We start from the raw sequence: 23,487 nt of genomic DNA on the forward strand, positions 1-23,487 counted from the left end.
TCATTTTAAAAGCACCCGCCCCAAATTTGAGAAGCTCATGTGTCACGATATTGATTAAAGGACTGTGACAGCACCAAATACACATAATTTTGACAACGTCACGATTTACACGATATACACTACTGGCCATTAAAATTGCTAACCAAGAAGAAATGCAGATGATGAACAGGTATTCATTGGACAAATATATTATACTAGAACTGACATGCGATTACATTTTCACGCAATTTGGGTGCATAGATCCTGAGAAATCAGTATCCAGAACAACCACCTCTAGCCGTAATAACGGCCTTGATATGCCTGGGCATTGAGTCAACCAGAGCTTGGATGGCGTGTACAGGTACAGCTGCCCATGCAACTTCAACACGATAACACACTTCACCAAGAGTACTGACTGGGGTATTGCGACGAGCCAGTTGCTCGGCCACCATTGATCAGACGTTTTCAGCTGGTGAGCGATCTGGAGAATGTGCTGGCCAGGGCAGCAGTCGAACATTTTCTCTATCCAGAAAGGCCCGTACAGGACCTGCAACGTGCGGTCGTGCGTTATCCTGCTGAAACGTAGGGTTTCGCGGGGATCGAATGAATGGTACAGCCACCGGTCGTAACGCATTTGCAATGTAACGTCCACTGTTCAGAGTGCCCTCAATGCGAACGAGAGGTGACCGAGATGTGTAACCAATGGCACCCCATACCATCCCGCCGGGTGATACGCCAGTATGGTGATGACGAATACACGTTTCCAATCTGCGTTCACCGCGATGTCGCCAAACGCGGATGTGACCATCAGTATGCTGTAAACAGAACCTGGATTCATCCGAAAAAATGACGTTATGCCATACGTGCACCCAGGTTCGTCGTTGAGTACACCATCGCAGGCGCTCCTGTCTGTGATGCAGCGTCAAGGGTAACCGCAGCCATGGTCTCCGAACTGATGGTCCATGCTGCTGCAAACGTCGTCGAACTGTTCGTGCAGATGGTTGTTGTCTTGCAAACGTCCCTATCTGTTGACTCAGGGATCGAGACGTGGCTGCACGATCCGTTACAGCCATGCGGATAAGATGCCTGTCATCTCGACTGCTAGTGATACGAGGCCTTTGGGATCCAGCACGGCGTTCCGTATTACCCTCCTGAACCCACCGATTCCATATTCTGCTAACAGTCATTGGATCTCGACCAACGCGAGCAGCAATGTCGCGATACGATAAACCGCAATCGCGATAGGCTACAATCCGCCCTTTATCAAAGTCGGAAACGTGATGGAACGCATTTCTCCTCCTTACACGAGGCATCACAGCAACGATTCACCAGGCAACGCCGGTCAACTGCTGTTTGTGCATGAGAAATTGGTTGGAAACTTTCCTCATGTCAGCACGTTGTAGGTGTCGCCACCGGCACCAACCTTGTGTGAATGCTCTGAAAAGCTAATCATTCGCATATCACAGCATCTTCTTCCTCTCGGTTAAATTTCGCGTCTGTAGCACGTCATCTTCGTGGTGTAGCAATTTTGATGGCCAGTAGTGTAAAATGGTTATATGCGTCCCCATTATAAGTATTCCGCCTAACACTACGCTTGTGAACAAAAGTGTGCTGACTACGGCAGTGTAACTATTTAAATGGAAAGAGTTATATTTTTTTCAGTGCTTTTCGCTTCTGTTCGGGTATGTCAATCTTTGTGTTATTTCTTTCTTGATGGAGGGTCTGTCTTGCTAAATTCGACTTGCTGTGGTTTGCCGCTTCGTGAGCAGAAACTGGAAACTGGTGTATGTGCAAATATAAATGCTTCCAGTAGAATGCTTTTCTGAGGCAGGGTGTCATCATCCTCACGACCCTCTCCCGACCCCTAGCCCCTAGTGCCAGCGCATGTCTGCAGGCCTATCGTCACCGTTTCCTCCACATTACTTCCGCAAGGAATACGAAAAACAATGACAGTGAACAACCACATGACTTACTCATGCCCTACTATGGGGATGTGGTGCGTAACTCATCACCCCAGGCGACCTTTCTCCCTAAGAATCTGAGCAACACTTGCGACGTTCGATGAACCTCGACCATCGCCGTTAGATTCTACTTGGAAACATGCGGCGACGCTGGCGCAATTCCGATGATTTGTTGTAAATTGAGGCCGAATGTGGGAAAGAGCGTCGCGAGGAGCAGAAGCTGGCAGGACAGGCCGGCAGGCGGCAGGCGACGCCAGGGTTAACCAAGCTGCCCCCGCTTCCGGCTAGGGTTACCTCCCGCCCACCCGTCGCTTCTGGGGGTCCGAGCCCAGGCGCAAACAACCCGCCACCCACGCACGGCAAGGGGCCTGCTAAAGTGACGGTTCTCGGCAGCTAAACCGCTTCGAGAGACTGATGTTGCTGTTCACCTCAAAAAACAACAAAATCTCCAACCCCGCATTATACTCATTTACAATTCACGCATCGTCTTTCGACTTCTGAAGCCACATTGTGACAAATTTGAGGAGTACCGTGCTTAGACAAATGTTTTGAATGCAGCTCGTGCACCTTGTCTTTCGCAACGCCCGCTGTGTGAGAAGCCACATTTTCCAGGTAAAGGAGCACTTCCTTGCGTGTGCTTCTCCTTCAACGCATTATGCATACGGAATGTTTCCTGGTAGAAATCACTGTCCCACATCTTCCAGATTCTCAGTCGTAATGGTAGGCTGTGATAATCGCCGTCATTTTTACTGAAGACTAAACTGCCTTCGCTTTTTACTGTGCACTTTCACCATTCTTAATGATTGCCGCGGGGTCGTCTGAAGCGCTTTTCATATGAGACAAGTGCCTGTATTGCAGCGCCCCTGGCTTTTTATTCCGTACTGAGTCTCGTCTGTTTTGGGTGGTCATTTTCGTCTATGTGTCCGTGCCGAATATGCCTGTGTTGTGAAAACTGTATACTGTGGGGTTTGGCATCTGAATGGTGAAGGTGAGGCTATGAGGGACTATCCGTTTTATGGAAAAATCGAAATATAGTAACAAAATGGTTCAAATGGCTCGAAGCACTATGGGACTTAACATCTGAGGTCATCAGTCCCCTACACTAACCTAAGGACATCACACACATCCATGCCCGAGGCAGGATTCGAACCTGGGACCGTAGCAGCAGCGCGGTTCCGAACTGAAGCGCCTAGAACCGCTCGGCCAGTGTGGCCGACGAAATGTAGTAACAAAATGTAGGAAAAAGCTGTGACAAAAGTGTCATCCAAACATATCAGAACACTCATACGTTCATCTGCTCTAGAAAATATATGCTTGCAAACACATCAGACAGTATGTAGAATGTAGTAAGTAGCATCTGTTTTCCACTGTTGAAATAATTTTCACTAAAACACGTTTATCTGATTATTTTCTTATCCATACACAGCGTAGGTTCTTTCTCCGTAAAACGTAAATACTTTCATTTCGTCTCTCTTGTAGGAGAACACTGGTAGCAAAATAATAATAATGATACCAGGACCATGCGTTACTTTTCAGTGTGCAGAGCGAACAACACAATAAAGATCAAGAAGACACGAAATCACAAAATCCATTTCTATAATAGGAGTAAACTTGATCGTAATAGGTTATAATTTCCATTGTTAGCAGAGGCAGCCATAGTCGCTTGTCTCTATCCATGCGAGAGTGCAGCATACTCGGAAATTTAGAACTCCACTCTCGGCACAATCTATAAATCATTGACGTCATAGACGCGCTCGCGACATGGTTGGTTGCTAATTTACACGCAGGCACGAAAGACGCACTCACTTCGAGTAGCCGATTTTGACCAGAAAGTCTCTCGTGTGAAATAGGCTGTGAGTCAAATAACACAACCAGAACGCCATTGGAATATGCTTCATCTTTGCCAAACGCATTTTTCTTTTTCTTTTTCGAATGTTTTTAGTCTGGAATCAATATAAGTGACATCCACAGCACAGTTAGTTATGTGTGTTACGTACCGGTTATATGAGATTACAAAGGGATTGGACTTGAAAAGGAACAGGAAGAAGGTGAAGACGAAAGGGCAAACGTGATGCTGCAACAAGAATTTGATAGAGCACTGAAAGAGCTAAGTCGGAACAACGCATCCGGCACGGACGAAATTGCCTCAGAATTAGGGAGATTCTTCAGAGAATGTATCATGACAAAACAAATACACCTGATGTGCAAGATATGAGACAGGCGAAATACCCTTCAGACTTCAAGAACAATATAATCCCAATTCTAAACAAGCAGGTACTGACAGGGGTGAATACTACCGAACCTTTAGCTTAAAATGTCATGGTTGCAAAATACTAACGCAAATTAGTTACAGAGGAATGGAAAATCCGGTCGAAGGTGACCTCGAGGAAGATCTCGTTGAGCTCTGGAGTAATGTACAAACGTGCGAGACAATACTGACCATACGACTGATTTTACAAAATATGTTGAAGAAAGGCAAACGTACGTTTATACCATTTGTAGAGTTGGAAAAAGGTTTTGAGAATGTTGATTTAACTACCCTCTTTTTGGAAGTCTGAGGGTAGTAGGGATAACTTACAGGGAGCGAGAGGTTGTCTGTAACATTCACAGAAACCAGATTGCAGTTAGGAATAAGGGACATTACAGGGAAGCAGTAACTGAAAATGGATTGAGACAGGGTTGCAGCCTATCCGTGATATGATTCAATTTGCACATTGATCAAGCAGTAAAGGAAACCAAAGAGGAATTTGGAAAAGGAATGAAAATTCATGTAGAAGAAACAGAAATTTTGAGATCTGCTGATAAAATTGTAATTACGCCAGAGACGGCAAAGGATTTGGGGGATCAGTTAAACGAAATGGATAATGTCTTGAAAATAAGTTATAAGATGAACATCAACAAAAGAAAAATAGCCTAATAAAGTTAAGCATTACAACTGGAATTAATTAAAGAAATGGGTCACTGTAAAAGTAACAGACCAGTTTTGCTATAAACTCCGTCCAAACAGGCCTTGAAGGCCCAGCGTTACTGACCGACCGCCATCTCATCCTCAGCCGACAGGTGTCACTGGATGCGGATATTGAGGAGCATGTGGTCAGCACACCGCTCTCCCGGTCGTTGTGTTTTCGTGACCGGAGCCGGTACTTCTCAGTCAAGTAGCTCCTCAATTGGCTTCACAAGGGCCGAGACCCATCCAAGCTAAGCGTGACAGTGCTTAACTTCGGTGATCAGATGGGAAACGGTGTTACCACTACTGCAAGACCGTTGAGTTTCGCTATTAAGGAAGTAAAATAACTGTCGATGTAAGAAGTATAGAGGATGATAAAAAACATTATAAGCAAAAGCAGAGTGTTCTTCTGAAAAAAGGGCAAACATCAAGATCCATTATAAAGTAGGAGTAGATCGGATAACCAGTGGAGAGGTACTAAATCGAACTGGGGAGAAAAGAGTTTAATGCCACAATTTTCCTAAAAGCAGGACACATCCTGAAGCGTCAAGGAATAGATAATTTGTTAATAGAGGGGACCAGAGAAAAAAGTTCTACTCTCATCTCTGCGATATATATTAAGAAACCACAGGATGTGGACTGTCATGTTGTCCATACGTGCGGGTGCGACAACCTCTTAATATGGTCCAATATAGATACAATACACAGGAATTTTTGGTAGCCGTATACGTCAGAGGAAAAAAAAGTGCCACGTCAAGCCAAGGGAAAGAAAAACAATGCCACAATCTGGACGGGTGATAGGGCTACTGGCGGATTTACACTGCTAACTGTGATAGTTCATCCAAGGATGCGACTGTTAGTAGCAGGGAATTTACCGTTGTTAGTGGACATCGGCGATGTCTCTTGGGCCAGCCGCAGCGATCTCGATCCATTAACACGTCAAGGTCTACATCAGAGTAATCAATTAGATTATAAAATCAGCCACTCAGTGTAAATTATCGGGTGGCATTTGTTTTTGACTCTCGTGTCGTCATCTTCTCTGCACAACCGATTGTCTGGCTGTTTTACACTGAAGCGCCAAAGAACGCATGCGTATTCAAATACAGAGATATGTAAACATGCAGAATACGGCGCCGCGGTCAGCAACACCTACATAAGACAAGAAGCGTCGGGCGCAGATGATAGATCGGTTATCAAGATTTAAGTGAGTTTGAACGTGGTATTGTTGTCGGCGCACGAGCGACGGAACACAGCATCTCCGAGGTAGCGATGAAGTGGGGGTTTTCCCGTACGACCACTTCACGAGTGTACCGTGAATATGAGGAATTCGGTAAAATATCAACTCTCCGACATCGGTGCAGCCGGAAAAAGATCATGCAAGGACAGGACCAACGACGACTGAAGACAACGCTTAACGTGACAGACGTGCAACCCTTCCCCAAATTGCTGCAAATTTCAATGCTGGGCTACCAACAAGTTTCAAAGTGCGAACCATGCAACGAAACATCATCGATATGGGCTTTCGGAGCCGGAGGCCCACTCGTGTACCCTTGATGACTGCACGGCACAAAGCTTTACGCCTCACGTGGGTCCGTCAGCACCGACATTGGACTGTTGACGGCTGGAAACATGTTGCCTGGTCGGACGAGTCTCGTTTCAAATTGTATCGAGCGGATGGACGTGTGCGATTATGGAGACAACCTCATGAATCCAGGGACCCTGCGTGTCAGCAGGAGACTGTTCAGACTGGTGGAGGCTCTGTGCAGTTTGAGTGATCGGGACCCCTGATAAGTCTAGATACGACTCTTAACAGGTGACACGTACGTAAGCGTCAGTGATCTAAGAAAAGTCATGTACATGGACGAAAGTACGGGGGACCAATGTTTGACTACAGTAAACAGGTTCAGATGGATATAGGATGCAGCAGCTATGCAGAGGTGAAGAGATTTGCAAAAGAATGACTTGCGTGGAGAGCTGCATCATACCGGTCTTGAGACTGAAGAGCGAAACAACACTTCTACTCATCTATTAGCAGCGTGTGTGTTTAATGGTAAACAGGAAGCTTTGGAGAGTAGTCCTGTATAAGCTGGTTAAAAATTTAAGTGGATACAAGACAGGAAGGTTGAGGTTTATCGTTTCGCCGATCTCGAGGTCGTTACAGACGGATCAAAAGGAAATCGGCCGTGCTCTTTCGAAGGAACCGTCTGGGCATTTGCCTCAAGATATTTAGGAAATCACGGTAAACCTAAATTCAGATGACTCGACGCGGATTACACCGCTATTATGCTGAATACGAGTCCAATGTCTTATCACTGCGCCATCACGCTCGGTAAAGTGGGCAGGTACGGTACGGAACGAGAAGGCGAATAGATTAGGTGGGGAAAGAAGCGGGAAATATTTATCGAAAATGACGACCGGTTGGTGAAAGATGGACGAATTAATTAATACATGGTACAGCAGACAGAAAACGAAAGGGAATGAACTGATGGCATATACGCGAAAATGATCAGTATCAGCTTATTTTGTATTGGAGCAAACTGTAAAGGGTTCAAATGGTTCAAATGGCTCTGAGCACTATGGGACTTAACTTCTGAGGTCATCAGTCCCCTAGAACTTAGAACTACTTAAACCTAACTAACCTAAGGACATCACACACATCCATGCCCGAGGCAGGATTCGAACCTGCGACCGTAGCGGTCGCGCGATTCCAGACTGAAGCGCCTAGAACCGCTCGGCTACCCCAGCCGGCAACTGTAGATGGAAAATGTGCATAGTATATATATCATGACATTATGAGGACATAGATGGAGGTTGGCACAGAACGGACACTGCGTCGGCCGCGTATAAGAACTATGAATTCGACAATAATACGTGCACAGTCTCTTCTATCGCGCCTGCAGAAGTCGACTTAAGTAAAGTGTGAGGGCGACGACCTCGTTGCCTGCATGGGGTCGCTGAACTTTGAAACTGGTTCGTCTCTGGGCGGCTCCACAACGCAACTCCGCTTCTGCCGCTGTGTTCCTTCTGTTTTATAGGCTATTAACTGCCAAAAGAGCGATGGAGTATCAGTCGTCTTTGATTGCTGATCCACTCGCTGCTGATTCTACTATCAATTATCCCAGAGGTGTTGCTGTTTGCACTACTTAACATTTTTTGTAAGCGATGGGCTTAGAAAACCGTTGATAATGGAGAATTTTTTAATGAATATACTTCAGCTTATAAAAATAAGTTTCTTCTAGATATCGACATAGTACGTTTTTCTTATTATATTTATTTGTTTTCTTTGTACGTCAAATGCCTTAAACACATTTATACTTGCAAGGGCAGCTTGTATAACAATTTCTTTTATTTATTTTTATCAACTCAGATGAGGATATTCTTTCTTGTCGAGCGCAATATGCTTAACGAAGAATCAGGTACAGAAGTAGCTTCAAATGTGGCTGAGGCAAGTGTAGCAGCACCATTGTCATCGACGTCACACGTATGGACGACTTGTAGATGATATAAATTGTATTCAAAGAGCGTGTATCCAGGACGAAGGAAGGAAAACGTAGTGCACAAATATCCAGTCCACGATTTCAATGTGGTGCAAAGATTTGGCTCCTGGCTTTGATTGATGAGACATGTCAACTTGTGCACTCATCAGAACACAAAAATGTAGCAACCTTCCGACTGTAAGGTGCGTATGAGATTTTATACAAACACCTAAGATCCAATATATGTAGGAACAACACGTAGAATAATGACAGTGGTTTATCGAAGGCAAAGCAGGGCGGACTTCAGTTCGGCATAGTGATCTGGTAAACGAAAATTTATTTACAAAGGAAACTGTTCATAAAACTCTCGACCAATCTGCAATGATTGTGTGAGGGATCCATACGACGTTGGACTAAGTTTTCCAAGTAGCCCATTATCAAGAGAACCCAGTCCAGTGCATATAAACACAGTCCACACTATTATGTAGCCAAGTGTGTCCATGGATTTGTGCGATCTGCGCCACACTCGAACCCCACCTTCAGCTGTTGCCAACTGAAATCGGGACTCGTCTAGCCAGGTCACAGTTTTCCAGTCGTCCAGGGTCCAACTGATATGGTGAGAAGCCCAGGAGAGGCACTGCACGTGATGTGCTGTTAGCAAAGACATTTGCGTCGATCGTCTGCTACAGTAGCCCATTAACGTCAAATTTCGCCACACTGCTTTAACGGATACGTTCTTCTTACGTCCCACACTGATTTGTGCTGTTGTTTCACGCAGTGCTGCTTGTCTGTTAGCACTGACAACTCGTCATAAACGTCACTGCTCTGGGTCGTTAAGTGAAGGCTGTCGGCCACTGTATTGTCCGTAGCGAGAGGTAATGGCTGCAGTTTGTTATCGTGGGCACACTCTTTACACTGTGCATCTCAGAATATTGAATTCTTCCAAAAGTGTCGTTTTTTTTCGTGACACTTCGTCAGTGTTTACAGTGTCATTGTAATGTAATTAATTAGAACAGAGGTTCGACAATATGAATAAATAAATGCAATAGAGAACGTAAAAAAATGCTGTGGGCTGTCACTTCTTATTCCGTTACTGAAAAACCATAAATAAAGTGGAGTCCAACTACAGGGTGTTTCAAAAATGACCGGTATATTTGAAACGGCAATAAAAACTAAACGAGCAGCGATAGAAATACACCGTTTGTTGCAATATGCTTGGGACAACAGTACATTTTCAGGCGGACAAACTTTCGAAATCACAGTAGTTACAATTTTCAACAACAGATGGCGCTGCAAGTGATGTTAAAGATATAGAAGACAACGCAGTCTGTGGGTGCGCCATTCTGTACGTCGTCTTTCTGCTGTAAGCGTGTGCTGTTCACAATGTGCAAGTGTGCTGTAGACAACATGGTTTATTCCTTAGAACAGAGGATTTTTCTGGTGTTGGAATTCCACCGCCTAGAACACAGTGTTGTTGCAACAAGACGAAGTTTTCAACGGAGGTTTAATGTAACTAAGGGACCGAAAAGTGATACAATAAAGGATCTGTTTGAAAAATTTCAACGGACTGGGAACGTGACGGATGAACGTGCTGGAAAGGTAGGGCGACCGCGTACGGCAACCACAGAGGGCAACGCGCAGCTAGTGCAGCAAGTGATTCAACAGCGGCCTCGGGTTTCCGTTCGCCGTGTTGCAGCTGCGGTCCAAATGACGCCAACGTCCATGTATCGTCTCATGCGCCAGAGTTTACACCTCTATCCATACAAAATTCAAACGCGGCAACCCCTCAGCGCCGCTACCATTGCTGCACGAGAGACATTCGCTAACGATATAGTGCACAGGATTGATGACGGCGATATGCATGTGGGCAGCATTTGGTTTACTGACGAAGCTTATTTTTACCTGGACGGCTTCGTCAATAAACAGAACTGGCGCATATGGGGAACCGAAAAGCCCCATGTTGCAGTCCCATCGTCCCTGCATCCTCAAAAAGTACTGGTCTGGGCCGCCATTTCTTCCAAAGGAATCATTGGCCCATTTTTCAGATCCGAAACGATTACTGCATCACGCTATCTGGACATTCTTCGTGAATTTGTGGCGGTACAAACTGCCTTAGACGACACTGCGGACACCTCGTGGTTTATGCAAAATGGTGCCCGGCCACATCGCACGGCCGACGTCTTTAATTTCCTGAATGAATATTTCGATGATCGTGTGATTGCTTTGGGCTATCCGAAACATACAGGAGGCGGCGTGGATTGGCCTCCCTATTCGTCAGACATGAACCCCTGTGACTTCTTTCTGTGGGGACACGTGAAAGACCAGGTGTACCGTCAGAATCCAGAAACAATTGAACAGCTGAAGCAGTACATCTCATCTGCATGTGAAGCCATTCCGCCAGACACGTTGTCAAAGGTTTCGGGTAATTTCATTCAGAGACTACGCCATATTATTGCTACGCATGGTGGATATGTGGAAAATATCGTACTATAGAGTTTCCCAGACCGCAGCGCCATCTGTTGTTGAAAATTGTAACTACCGTAATTTCGAAAGTTTGTCTGCCTGAAAATGTACTGTTGTCCCAAGCATATTGCAACAAACGGTGTATTTCTATCGCTGCTCGTTTAGTTTTTATTGCCATTTCAAATATCCCGGTCATTTTTGAAACACCCTGTATGATATTGTGGCGAAAAAGTACAATACCATTGCTCTACATATCTTTAAGCCAACTTCAGTTCCTGGTATCAAATTATTAAAACATTTGTCAAACACGTATAAAAAGTTTCACGGTAATTGTGAAGGTAATCTGTAGCAGAGCAGTAATAACCTCAGAATACGCGAAGCCCTGTACGAGCTAAATTGCGCCGTACCAAAATCACGTGATTTGAGTTGCAGGAGATGTTGCGGACAGAATTCTTACTCTGCGCAACCGAGTGCACACTCCTTATTCGCGGGAGATTCACGAGGATATGCAAATACTTTAATATGTTATTCTACAAGTAAGACTAAAGAAAAAAAGTTCATATAAACATAGGTCCGCAAATGTTAGTTACTGAGTTACGACTAATAAAAGATTTTGCCTGAAATTTAGCAACTTCGCTAATATGAAGCCATCGCAAAACTGCGCGAGGTTAAAGTAAATCACTATTTCCATTTATTTTGTTGTTATCGGTCTGGTGACTAATAAGACGTGTCCCAGACGTGTATGTGCAGTAGTTTTCCACTCCAGAGAAGCAATTATTGTACGAGTAAATTTGTTTACTTATCATTAAGAATGTAGAAACATTTAAGTCATTGTTGGCAATCGTTAGTGATTTGTTTCAGTCGTTTCCTAACCTTGAAACGAGTTAGTTTTCCGTATTTTTCAGTGAAAGAACATAATGAGAACAGTGTATTTAAGTGAAACCACATAGTAACTGTTTGTAGATTATTTTTTGAAAGAGGGATGCCTTTCAAATTTACGACAGAGGAATACATCGATATGGTGTTTATTTGTGGCAAATACACGGAAGGCAATATTTTCTCGCATTATGAATGCAATAGACGAAATTAAGAACAACCCTGTGAAACTGAAACGGGCAACAAAACCTGTTCATACACGTGCAGCTAAATGAACTGAACGCGGTGGAGACATTTTTGAACATTTATTGTGAAATGGTGTGTACATTGTACAATTTCCTTAACACTGAGCTTTGTTTTTTTCTGGTTTAACATTAATTCACATGTGCTGTGGTATTAATAAAAAAATATTATCTTACATATTCATACAGTTTCAGTTGACGTTATTACCATCATTTTTCCAAAATTAAAATTTCTACAACTTCTATTGAAAACTTGGTGTAATTGTCCGGAATTTAAAAAACAAATTGGGCCAAGTAGTTAATAAATTAAAAATTTCACGAAATCACTTCTTTTCTTCTCTGGATGTTCTGGAAAACTGCTGCAGATACACATCTGGGACATGTTTTATTAGATTCACCAGTTCAATAACAACAAAATAAATGGAAATCATGAATTGCCTTAACCCCTTACCGTTTGGCGATGGCTTCACATTAGCGAAGTTGCTAAATTTCAGACAAAATCTTTTCTTAGCCGTAACTCCGTAACCAAACATTTTTCGGACCTATGTTTATATGAACTTTTTTCTTTAGTTTTACTTGTAGAATAACATATTAAAATATTTCCATATCTTCGTGAATCACCTTGTATTTACATCTACATCTACATCCATACTCCGCAAGCCACCTGACGGTGTGTGACAGAGGGTACTTTGAGTACCTCTATCGGTCCTCCCTTCTATTCCAGTCTCGTATTGTTCGTGGAAAGAAAGATTGTCGGTATGCCTCTGTGTGGGCTCTAATCTCTCTTATTTTATCCTCATGATCTCTTCACGAGATATACGTAGGAGGGAGCAATATACTGCTTGACTCCTCGGTGAAGGTATGTTCTCGACACCTCAACAAAAGCCCGTACCGAGCTACTGAGCGTCTCTCTTGCAGAGTCTTCCACTGAAGTTTATCTGTCATCTCCGTAACGCTTTCGCGATTACTAAATGATCCTGTAACGAAGCGCGCTGCTCTCCGTTGGATCTTCTCTATCTCTTCTATCAACCCTATCTGGTACGGATCCCACACCGGTGAGCAGTATTCAAACAGTGGGCGAACAAGTGTACTGTAACCTACTTCCTTTGATTTCAGATTGCATTTCCTTACGATTCTTCCAATGAATCTCAGTCTGGCATCTGCTTTACCGACGATTAATTTTATATGGTCATTCCATTTTATATCACTCCTAATACCTACTCCCAGATAATTTATGGAATTAACTGCTTCCAGTTGCTGACCTGCTATATTGTAGCTAAATGATAAAGCATCTTTCTTTTTCTGTATTCGCAGCACATTACACTTGTCTACATTGAGATTCAGTTGCAATTCCCTGCGCCATGCGTCAATTCGTTGCAGATCCTCCTGCATTTGCCCGCATCTCGTGGTCGTGCGGTAGCGTTCTCGCTTCCCACGCCCGGGTTCCCGGGTTCGATTCCCGGCGGGGTCAGGGATTTTCTCTGCCTCGTGATGGCTGGGTGTTGTGTGCTGTCCTTAGGTTAGTTAGGTTTAAGTAGTTCTAAGTTCTAGGGGACTTATGACCACAGCAGTTGAGTCCCATAGTGCTCAGAGCCATTTGAGCCATTCCTCCTGCATTTCAGTACAAATTTCCATTGTTACAACCTCTCGATATACTACAGAATCATCCGCAAAAAGCCTCAGTGAACTTCAGATGTTATCCACAATGTCATTTATGTATATTGTGAATAGCAACGGTCCTACGACACTCCCCTGCGGCACACCTGAAATCACTCTTATTTCGGAAGACTTCACTCCATTGAGAATGACATGCTGAGTTCTGTTATCTAGGAACTCTTCAATCCAATCACACAATTGGTCTGATTGTCCATATGCTCTTACTTTGTTCATTAAACGGCTGTGGGGAACGGTATCTATCTGGGAACTCGTGTCTATGGCCCTCGGAGTCTCGTGGATCAATAGCGCGAGCTGGGTTTCACACGATCGTCTTTTTCGAAACCCTTGCAGATTCCTACAGAGTAGATTTCTAGTCTCCAGAAAAGTCATTATACTCGAACATAATACGTGTTCCAAAATTCAACAACTGATCGACGTTAGAGATATAGGTCTATAGTCCTGCACATCCTTTCGACGTCCCTTCTTGAAAACTGGGATGACCTGTGCCCTTTTCCAATCCTTTGGAACGCTACGCTCTTCTAGAGACCTATGGTGCACCGCTGCAAGAAGGGGCGGGGTTGGGGGGGGGGGGGGGGCGCAAGTTCCTTCGCGTACTCTGTGTAAAAATCGAACTGGTATCCCATCAAGTGCAGCGGCCTTTCCTCTTTTGAGTGATTTCAATTGTTTTTCTATCCCTCTGTCATCTATTTCGATATCTACCATTTTGTCATCTGTACGACAGTCTAGAGAAGGAACTACCGTGCAGTCTTCCTCTGTGAAACAGCTTTGGAAAAAAACATTTAGTATTTCGGCCTTTAGTATGTCATCCTCTGTTTCAGTACCATTTTGGTCACAGAGTGTCTGGACATTTTGTTTTGATCCACCTACCGCTTTGACATAAGACCAAAATTTCTTAGAATTTTCTGCCAACTCAGTAGATAGAACTTTACTTTCGAATTCATTGAGCGCCTCTCGCATAGCCCTACTCACACTACATTTCGCTTCGTGTAATTTTTGTTTGTCTGCAAGGCTTTGGCTATGTTTATGTTTTTTGTGAAGTTCCCTTTGCTTCTGCAGCAGTTTTCTAACTCGGTTGTTGTACCACGGTGGCTCTTTTCCATCTCTTACGATCTTGCTTGACACATACTTATCTAATGCATATTGTACGATGGTTTTGAACTTTGTCCACTGATCCTCAACACTATCTGTACTTGAGACAAAACTGATATGTTGAGCCGTAAAGTACTCTGAAATCTGCTTTTTGTCACTTCTGCTAAACAGAAAAATCTTCCTGCCTTTTTAAATATTTCTATTTACGGCTGAAATCATCGATGCAGTAATCGCTTTATGATCGCTGATTCCCTGTTCTGCGTTAACTGTTTGTCACCAGAAGGTCCAATATGTTATCGCCACGAGTCGGCTCTCTATTTAACTGCTCAAGGTAGTTAATGCTCTTATGTCAAGAATCTGCGTTGATACATCAACAAATTGTGCTGCTTATTTCACGATGTGGTCATGGACAACTAACATTTTGCCTGCTTAGCGTTTTTGACGCCTCTCGTGAAGGACACCAATTCCGTATTCACTCGTATCGTGCCTCAAAATATCGAGGTCTGAAATACAGTCATGGAAATAAGTATTCATGCAGTAGGTGGTGACAAACTACGATGGTGTGTTGGGATAGTAAATCATCCACAGCGCCGATACGAATAAGTGCGATGATGTAGCGTCAGATAACCATGTTCTTGGTAATGAAGCTTCCCGTATGCCATGAATCTATTATGGGAAAATAAAATATGTTACACTCCGCACGGTCTACGACAGGGCAAAATGTATTCATACAGCGGACTACTTTCAACCAAACAAAAGGCTGACGCAGCCCCAGAGTGCATACCACACTTGCATAGTCGTGTGGCAGCCGTGAAGCAACAGCACGTCGGACGTGGGTACCGTGGAACAGCAGAATGGGCCGCAAGGGAAAGGAAACGACCATTGAGGAACGAAACATCGTTGTCGCCCAATATCTTCAACACAAGTCGTATGCCGAAATTGCGAACATCATAGGACGAAGCCGAGCGTCTGTGCAATCTAACATTAAGCAATATAAGGACAGACATGTGGTAATGAACATTGAACAGAAGCTTACAACAAGAGAGACCAGAATGCTACTAAGAATCATCAAGAAAAACCCGAAAACGACAGCGTCGGCACTATCCGCATATGTACATGACCACTTCCGAAAGGACATCACTCCAAGGGCAGTTCGTACCATTCTCAATCGTTCGGGCTACAGAGCCAGGGTCCCGAGACGAAAGCCCTACATCAGCAAAAAGAACAGGAAGTGGTGGATGGAATTCGCGAAACAGCATGTATCCAAGACAGCAGACGTCTGGGATACTGTATTGTTTAGTGATGAAAGCAAATTTAATATCGTGTACAATGATGGTAGGATCTTGGTCTGGAGAAGACCGAATACAGACCTCGACCGAAACAACATTCTCGCTTCCCGCGCCCGGGTTCCCGGGTTCGATTCCCGGAGGGGTCAGGGATTTTCTCTGCCTTGTGATGACTGGGTGTTGTGTGATGTCCTTAGGTTAGTTAGGTTTAAGTAGTTCTAAGTTCTAGGGGACTGATGGCCATAGATGTTAAGTCCCATAGTGCTCAGAGCCATTTTTTCGAAACAACATTCGACCCACGGTGAAACACGGAGGTGGTGGAGTGATGGTATGGGGCTGTATGTCAGCCTCCGGTGCCGGAAAATTAGTGTTTGTGGAAGGTACCATGGACAGATTTGTGTATATGAACATTCTCAAACAGAACTTACAACAGAGTGTTGACGCCTTGGCTCTTCCAAGAAATTGTTACTTCCGACAGAACAATGATCCCAAATATACGACGCAAATTGTCCGGCTGTGATTGCTCTACAACACTCCACACAGTCTTAAAACACCAGCTCAGAGTCCGGACCTAAATCCCATCGAACACTTGTGGAGGGAGCTGGAAACACGAGGGAGAAAACACGACATTCATAGTAAGGCCTCTTTGAAAGAGGCTCTCCTTCGAGAATGGGAAGGTATCACGTCACAAACTACAAGAAAATTGGTCCATTCCATGCCACGGAGGTTGCGAGAAGTAATACATCGGAAGGGTATGCATACGAAGTATTAAACATGTTCTGACCTTGTTAGAAGTGTCATTTTATGTTGGTGTATGATTACTTAATTCCCAGCGCAGTAGAGAACTTGGCAGACGTTTTTGTATTTTGTTTTGTAAAGGCTTGTTCATTCTCGTTCTATATACCAGCATAGCTGCATTGGCGACTGGCCAATGTTATAGTGCATATCCAATTAGTGTTTTTGGTTTCGTATTGTCAGGACAATATTATGGAAATGGAAGGGGATGTAGATGAAGATGAAATGGGAGATACGATACTGCGTGAAGAGTTTGACAGAGCACTGAAAGACCTGAGTCGAAACAAGGCCCCGGGAGTAGACAACATTCCATTAGAACTACTGACGGTCTTGGGAGAGCCAGTCCTGACAAAACTCTACCATCTGGTGAGCAAGATGTATGAGACAGGCGAAATACCCTCAGACTTCAAGAAGAATATAATAATTCCAATCCCAAAGAAAGCAGGTGTTGACAGATGTGAAAATTACCGAACTATCAGTTTAATAAGTCACAGCTGCAAAATACTAACGCGAATTCTTTACAGACGAATGGAAAAACTGGTAGAAGCGAACCTCGGGGAAGATCAGTTTGGATTCCGTAGAAATGTTGGAACACGTGAGGCAATACTAACCTTACGACTTATCTTAGAAGAAAGATTAAGAAAAGGCAAACCTACGTTTCTAGCATTTGTAGACTTAGAGAAAGCTTTTGACAATGTTGACTGGAATACTCTCTTTCAAATTCTGAAGGTGGCAGGGGTAAAATACAGGGAGCAAAACGCTATTTACAATTTGTACAGAAACCAGATGGCAGTTATAAGAGTCGGGGGACATGAAAGGGAAGCAGTTGTTGGGAAGGGAGTAAGACAGGGTTGTAGCCTCTCCCCGATGTTATTCAATCTGTATATTGAGCAAGCAGTAAAGGAAACAAAAGAAAAATTCGGAGTAGGTATTAAAATCCATGGAGAAGAAATAAAAACTTTGGGGTTCGCCGATGACATTATAATTCTGTCAGAGAAAGCAAAGGACTTGGAAGAGCAGTTGAACGGAATGGATAGCGTCTTGAAAGGAGGATATAAGATGAACATCAACAAAAGCAAAACGAGGATAATGGAATGTAGTCGAATTAAGTCGGGTGATGCTGAGGGAATTAGATTAGGAAATGAGACACTTAAAGTAGTAAAGGAGTTTTGCTATTTGGGGAGCAAAATAACTGATGATGGTCGAAGTAGAGGGGATATAAAATGTAGACTGGCAATGGCAAGGAAAGCGTTTCTGAAGAAGAGAAATTTGTTAACATCGAGTATAGATTTAAGTGTCAGGAAGCCGTTTCTGAAAGTATTTGTATGGATGTAGCCATGTATGGAAGTGAAACGTGGACTGTAAATAGTTTGGACAAGAAGAGAATAGAATCTTTCGAAATGTGGTGCTACAGAAGAATGCTGAAGATTAGATGGGTGGATCACATAACTAATGAGGAGGTATTGGATAGAATTGGGGAGAAGAGGAGTTTGTGGCACAACTTGACAAGAAGAAGGGACCGGTTGGTAGGACATGTTCTGAGATATCAAGGGATCACCAATTTAGTACTGGAGGGCAGCGTGGAAGGTAAAAATCGTAGAGGGAGACCAAGACATGAATACACTAAGCAGCTTCAGAAGGATGTAGGTTGCAGTAAGTACTGGGAGATGAAGAAGCTTGCACAGGATAGAGTAGCATGGAGAGCTGCATCAAACCAGTCTCAGGACTGAAGACCATAACAGCAACAATTGTCAATAAAGGCAGTTTACTTTTCCACGCTGTAGTGTATGAATACTTATTTCCATTGCTGCATACAGAGCTAATTAACGTACCTGCAGACCATTTTTACTAGCGGCACTTGAAAGAGCCCCTTGTGATTGTTGCAGGACAACAATGGCGTGCCGCTGCCGGGCGTGCTGGCGGGCTGGCGGCCGGACCTGCAGGGCAAGGAGCGCGCCGACTCGCGCCAGCTGGAGCGCGACGTGCTGGTGGAGACGAGCTACGGCCAGGTGCAGGGCTTCCGCGTCTATCTGTACGACAACCCGCTGCCCGAGTCGGGCTTCTGGCCCGGCCAGACGCCCGTGGAGCGCGTGCAGGCCAGCGTCTCCGTCTTCCTCGGCGTCCCGTACGCCATGCCGCCCGTCAACGAGGGACGCTTCAAGGTGACCACCACCTTCATTTGCGCGGGACTGACTCGCACTGCGGCGTCGCTCGTTTTATATAGTGAATCCTTGCAGTCCGGTTTACGTAAGTTAGCATTAGATAGCGAGCTTCTGGCCTGCTCCCGCCAGCAATACATTAGTGGGAGCTTGGTGTTGCCAACTTCCACAGTGTTACCACTTGCAAAGCTCGAAGCCCGTCCATTTTCGAGTGGGAAAGTTTCCCTTATGCGAAAAATGTTGCCTCTTTCATAAAAATTCGCGACCCTGTCATCATCATCATCATCATCATCATCATCAATCATTTAAGACTGATTATGCCTTTCAGCGTTCAGTCTGGAGCATAGTCCTCCTTATAAAATTCCTCCATTATCTCCTATTCAGTGCTAACATTGGTGCCTCTTCTGATGTTAAGCCCATTATTTCAAAGCCATTCTTAACCGAATCCAGGTACCTTCTCCTCGGTCTGCCCCGACTCCTCCTACCCTCTACTGCTGAATCCATGAGTCTCTTGGGTAACCTTGCTTCTCCCATGTGTGTAACATGACCCCACCATCTAAGCCTGTTCGCCCTGACTGCTACATCTATAGAGTTCATTTCCAGTTTTTCTTTGATTTCCTCATTGTGGACACCCTCCTGCCATTGTTCCCATCTACTAGTACCTGCAATCATGCTAGCTACTTTCATATCCGTAACCTCAACCTTGTTGATAAGGTAACCTGAATCCACACAGCTTTCACTCCCATACAACAAAGTTGGTCAAAAGATTGAATGGTGCACAGATAACTTAGTCTCGGTACTGACTTCCCTCTTGCAGAAGAGAGTAGATCGTAGCTGAGCGCTCACTGCATTAGCTTTGCTACACCTTGCTTCCAGTTCTTTCACTATGTTGCCATCCTGTGAGAATATGCATCCAAAGTGCTTGAAACCATCCACCTGTTCTAACTTTATTCCTCCTATTTGGGGCACTCAATCTGTTTATATGTCTTTCCCACTGACATTACTTTCTCTTTGGAGATACTAATCTTCATACCATAGTCCTTACATTTCTGATCTAGCTCTGAAATATTACTTTGCAAACTTTCAATCGAATCTGCCATCACAACTAAGTCATCCGCATATGCGAGACTGCTTATTTTGTGTTCACATATCTTAATCTCACCCAGCCAGTCTATTGTTCTCAACATATGACCCATAAATAATATGAACAACAGTGGAGCCAGGTTGCAGCCTTGTCTTACCCCTGAAACTACTCTGAACCATGAAGTCAATTTACCGTCAACTCTAAATGCTGCCTGACTATCTACGTAAAGACCTTTAATTGCTTGCAAAAGTTTGCCTCATATTCCATAATCTTGTAGAACAGATAATAACTTCCTCCTAGGAACCCGGTCATATGCCTTTTCTAGATCTATAAAGCATAGATACAATTCCCTGTTCCACTCGTAACGCTTCCCCATTATTTGCCATAAGCTAAGATCTGGTCCTGACAACCTCTAAGAGGCCTAAACCCACACTGGTTTTCATCCAATTTGCCCTCAACTAATACACACACTTTCCTTTCAACAATACCTGTGAAGATTTTACCCACAACGCTGATTAAAGAGATTCCTCTGTAGTTGTTACAATCTTTTCTGTTTCCATGCTTAAAGATTGGTGTGATTACTGCTTTCGTCCAGTCTGATGGAACCTGTCCCGACTCCCATGCCATTTCAGTTATCCTGTGTAGCCATTTAAGACCTGACATTCCACTGTATTTGATGAGTTCCAACTTAATTTCACCCACCCCAGCCATTTTATTGCACTGCAATCTATTGACCATTTTCTCCACTTCCTCAAATGTGATCCTATTTCCATCATCATTCCTATCCCATTGTACATCGAAATCTGAAACATTACTGATCGTATTTTCACCTACATTGAGCAACTCTTCAAAATATTCCTTCCATCTGCCCAAGGCATCAACAGGAGTTTTCCTGACCTGTCCAAAATACGTGTCATTTCCTTCCTGTCATTAATTTAAATTAGTAATTGATTTTTTCAGAGATTATAGAGATCCATACCGCGAGTGAATTTCAGAATTTTAAAGTGATTTTCCTACGAGACAGAAATGTTAAACTTCATACTTATTTTGACATAGATATTGACAAAATTGCAGAAAAATTCCATTTTCCGAAGCTGACGCCCGGCAAGCGCAATGCGATACCAAACTCTGGAACAGTTAGGGCTATCTCAAGCCAGCACTATAAACAATCTGTAAACACGGTAACACTGTAACGATGTTCGCACCCTTCTAGCACCTTGGGAGCGATAATTGGACGCGCTAGTGCATTCAGTTCTTAGCAGAAACGATTGGCAATCTCCTCGTTCATACTGTAGCTGAGTGTTAAATTGCATTTTGTTTCATTTATAATACCAAATTTACAAAACAAGTGAAGACACTAGAACCATGTTATTCTTTGCCTTCCAGGAAGACTCTGACACACAAACAGTTAAATTATCGTTGTCTCAAAATTAGATTAGTTATTGGCAATATGCTGCCACCAAATATGTCACACTGACTGCTGACGTGTGAACCAACATAAGTACACAAGGGTTTTTGACAGTATCAGCGCACTTCATTGTCTTGAGCAGCAGAAGCTGCATTCTGCTGTTCTGGCCACTGTGCACATCACTGATCAGCACACTTCTGAAAACGTTACCAAGAGTGTTAAAATAATTGTTTCTGGATGGGGAATAGGTGACAGTGTTTTCTCTTGTCACTGACAACACTAGTCTTATGGTGGCTGTAGCAAGGAAAATGAATGTCGTTCATTCGAGATGTGCTACTCACAAATTTAATTTATTAATGTCAGATGTGTTCAGCCATTCTGAATCAGCGACACCGAGCTCCTTGAGACAGAAATGTCCAAAATCATCAAGTTTTTAAAAAGCAGTAAGGTAGCCACTACTGAAGTGGTAGACTCACAAGTTTGGTGGAACAAAAGCAGTTAAAGCTGGAACAGGAGATGCACAGCAGGTGGCACTCTACTGTTCTTCTGATGTAGTGCCAAGTGTTGGTCAAAGATGCCCTCACAATGACATTTTCATGTGTTACCTGTGAATTTCTTATGACAAATGAGGGAGGGGGATATTTTAAAAAGCTACTTTCCTCTACTGGAACCCCTGTTCGAGTTAACAGAAGAACTGTGTAGGGAACAGTTCACAACAGCCTCTGTTGTAGTCCTGCTAGTTCAAGCATGCCAAAGAACATTGACAGAGAACTCCAACGGCTAAGGTGGGTTGACATTTAGAAAACATCTACTAGAGGCCCTGTCAAAAAGGCAGCTTATGAGGACAGCACCGGCTTCTGTGCCAAAGCACTATTTTGGCCCTTCTGTTCAAAAACTGTGGTTTCAGGTGTCTTAAAGTGCTGAAAACCTTATGAGTGAGATCATACTGGGGATTAGCCAAATTCCAAACAATGGCAGAGTTGTGGTTGACAGTTTAGTGACTCAAGCTTAAGATTATCTATCACAAATTAAGAAGAAGAAAATGATCTGGACGCTTTTCATCGAACAGAAAAACAAAAATGAGTCAGAATCAGTGGAATTTACAAAGGTGCAAGAGGACATGCCGGTCTCCGTGTCCAAAAAGCTTCTGCATATAGAGGAGAAGCATGATCCACCGATTTTTTGGAAGAAGTATCACGAGTGTAAGCCATCTCCATCTCAGCTGCCGTATTTGTGTGTTCCAGCCACTCAGACTGAAAAAGTATGTAATTAAAATCACTCATACTCAGAGACTGAATGAAAACATTCATATAACAGTCACAACTGACAGAGACTTGTCAGTTGGTTTTCTTGCATTGAATGAAACCATTCAAATCTTATGAGTGGGTGAAAATGTTTGTATAAACCACTTTAACCTGGTGAGTGAGTGAAAATGTTCATACAGCTGACTTGGCTGCAGAGACTAGTTATATTCAGTTGTATCATTCAATTGGAAAAACTGATTAAACAAAAAAGGACAAATTGACTGACCAGTCAGTTGCTAAAAATAGTCATTTGTCCCATCACTAGAGGCAGTAAAGACTGATAAGTGTGAGAACAGGTTAACAGCTCACACATCCAAGTTGTTGACAATAATAATATACAGAAAAATGAAAAAGAACATTTAAGATCTATTGGATGATGATAATTTGATGGTTCAGAGCAATACTATCATAACTAACATTTCTTTAACTTTACAGTACAACAAATAGAAAGTTTCAGTATTTCCCAGAAATCAACCTGGAAACGTGCACTTACAAATGCTGCTTAGAATGTCCTGTTGTTCCATTGTTATGAAGTACTTTATACCAAAAAATGTCCCAGAAGTTAATTTAGAGATGGAGTTATTTATAAAGGTATTGATGCCTGACATTAATCTTGTTTGCAGTCATATTTCACTGAAATTGGACTACATCAGCATGTGGCTACAAATGTGAATATCATATTTCATAAATTCAGTTGGCAGTAATAATGCCTTTATGACATTTCTTATTTCCAGAGCTTTC

The 23,487-nt window shown here is 43.4% G+C and overlaps 1 protein-coding gene across 2 annotated transcripts in view; it reads left to right on the plus strand.

Annotated features, from left to right (window-relative positions):
• Window positions 1-23,487, plus strand: part of LOC124786491 (cholinesterase) — a 185,625-nt gene that overhangs the window by 90,641 nt on the left and 71,497 nt on the right. For both annotated transcript variants that reach the window (XM_047254267.1, XM_047254268.1), the window contains exon 2: window positions 18,678-18,953. In XM_047254267.1, coding sequence (XP_047110223.1) covers window positions 18,678-18,953 — 276 coding nt within the window. The remainder of the gene's footprint in view (window positions 1-18,677; window positions 18,954-23,487) is intronic.

This window comes from Schistocerca piceifrons, chromosome 1, assembly GCF_021461385.2.
Source record: "Schistocerca piceifrons isolate TAMUIC-IGC-003096 chromosome 1, iqSchPice1.1, whole genome shotgun sequence".
Taxonomy (NCBI): Eukaryota; Metazoa; Arthropoda; class Insecta; order Orthoptera; family Acrididae; genus Schistocerca; species Schistocerca piceifrons.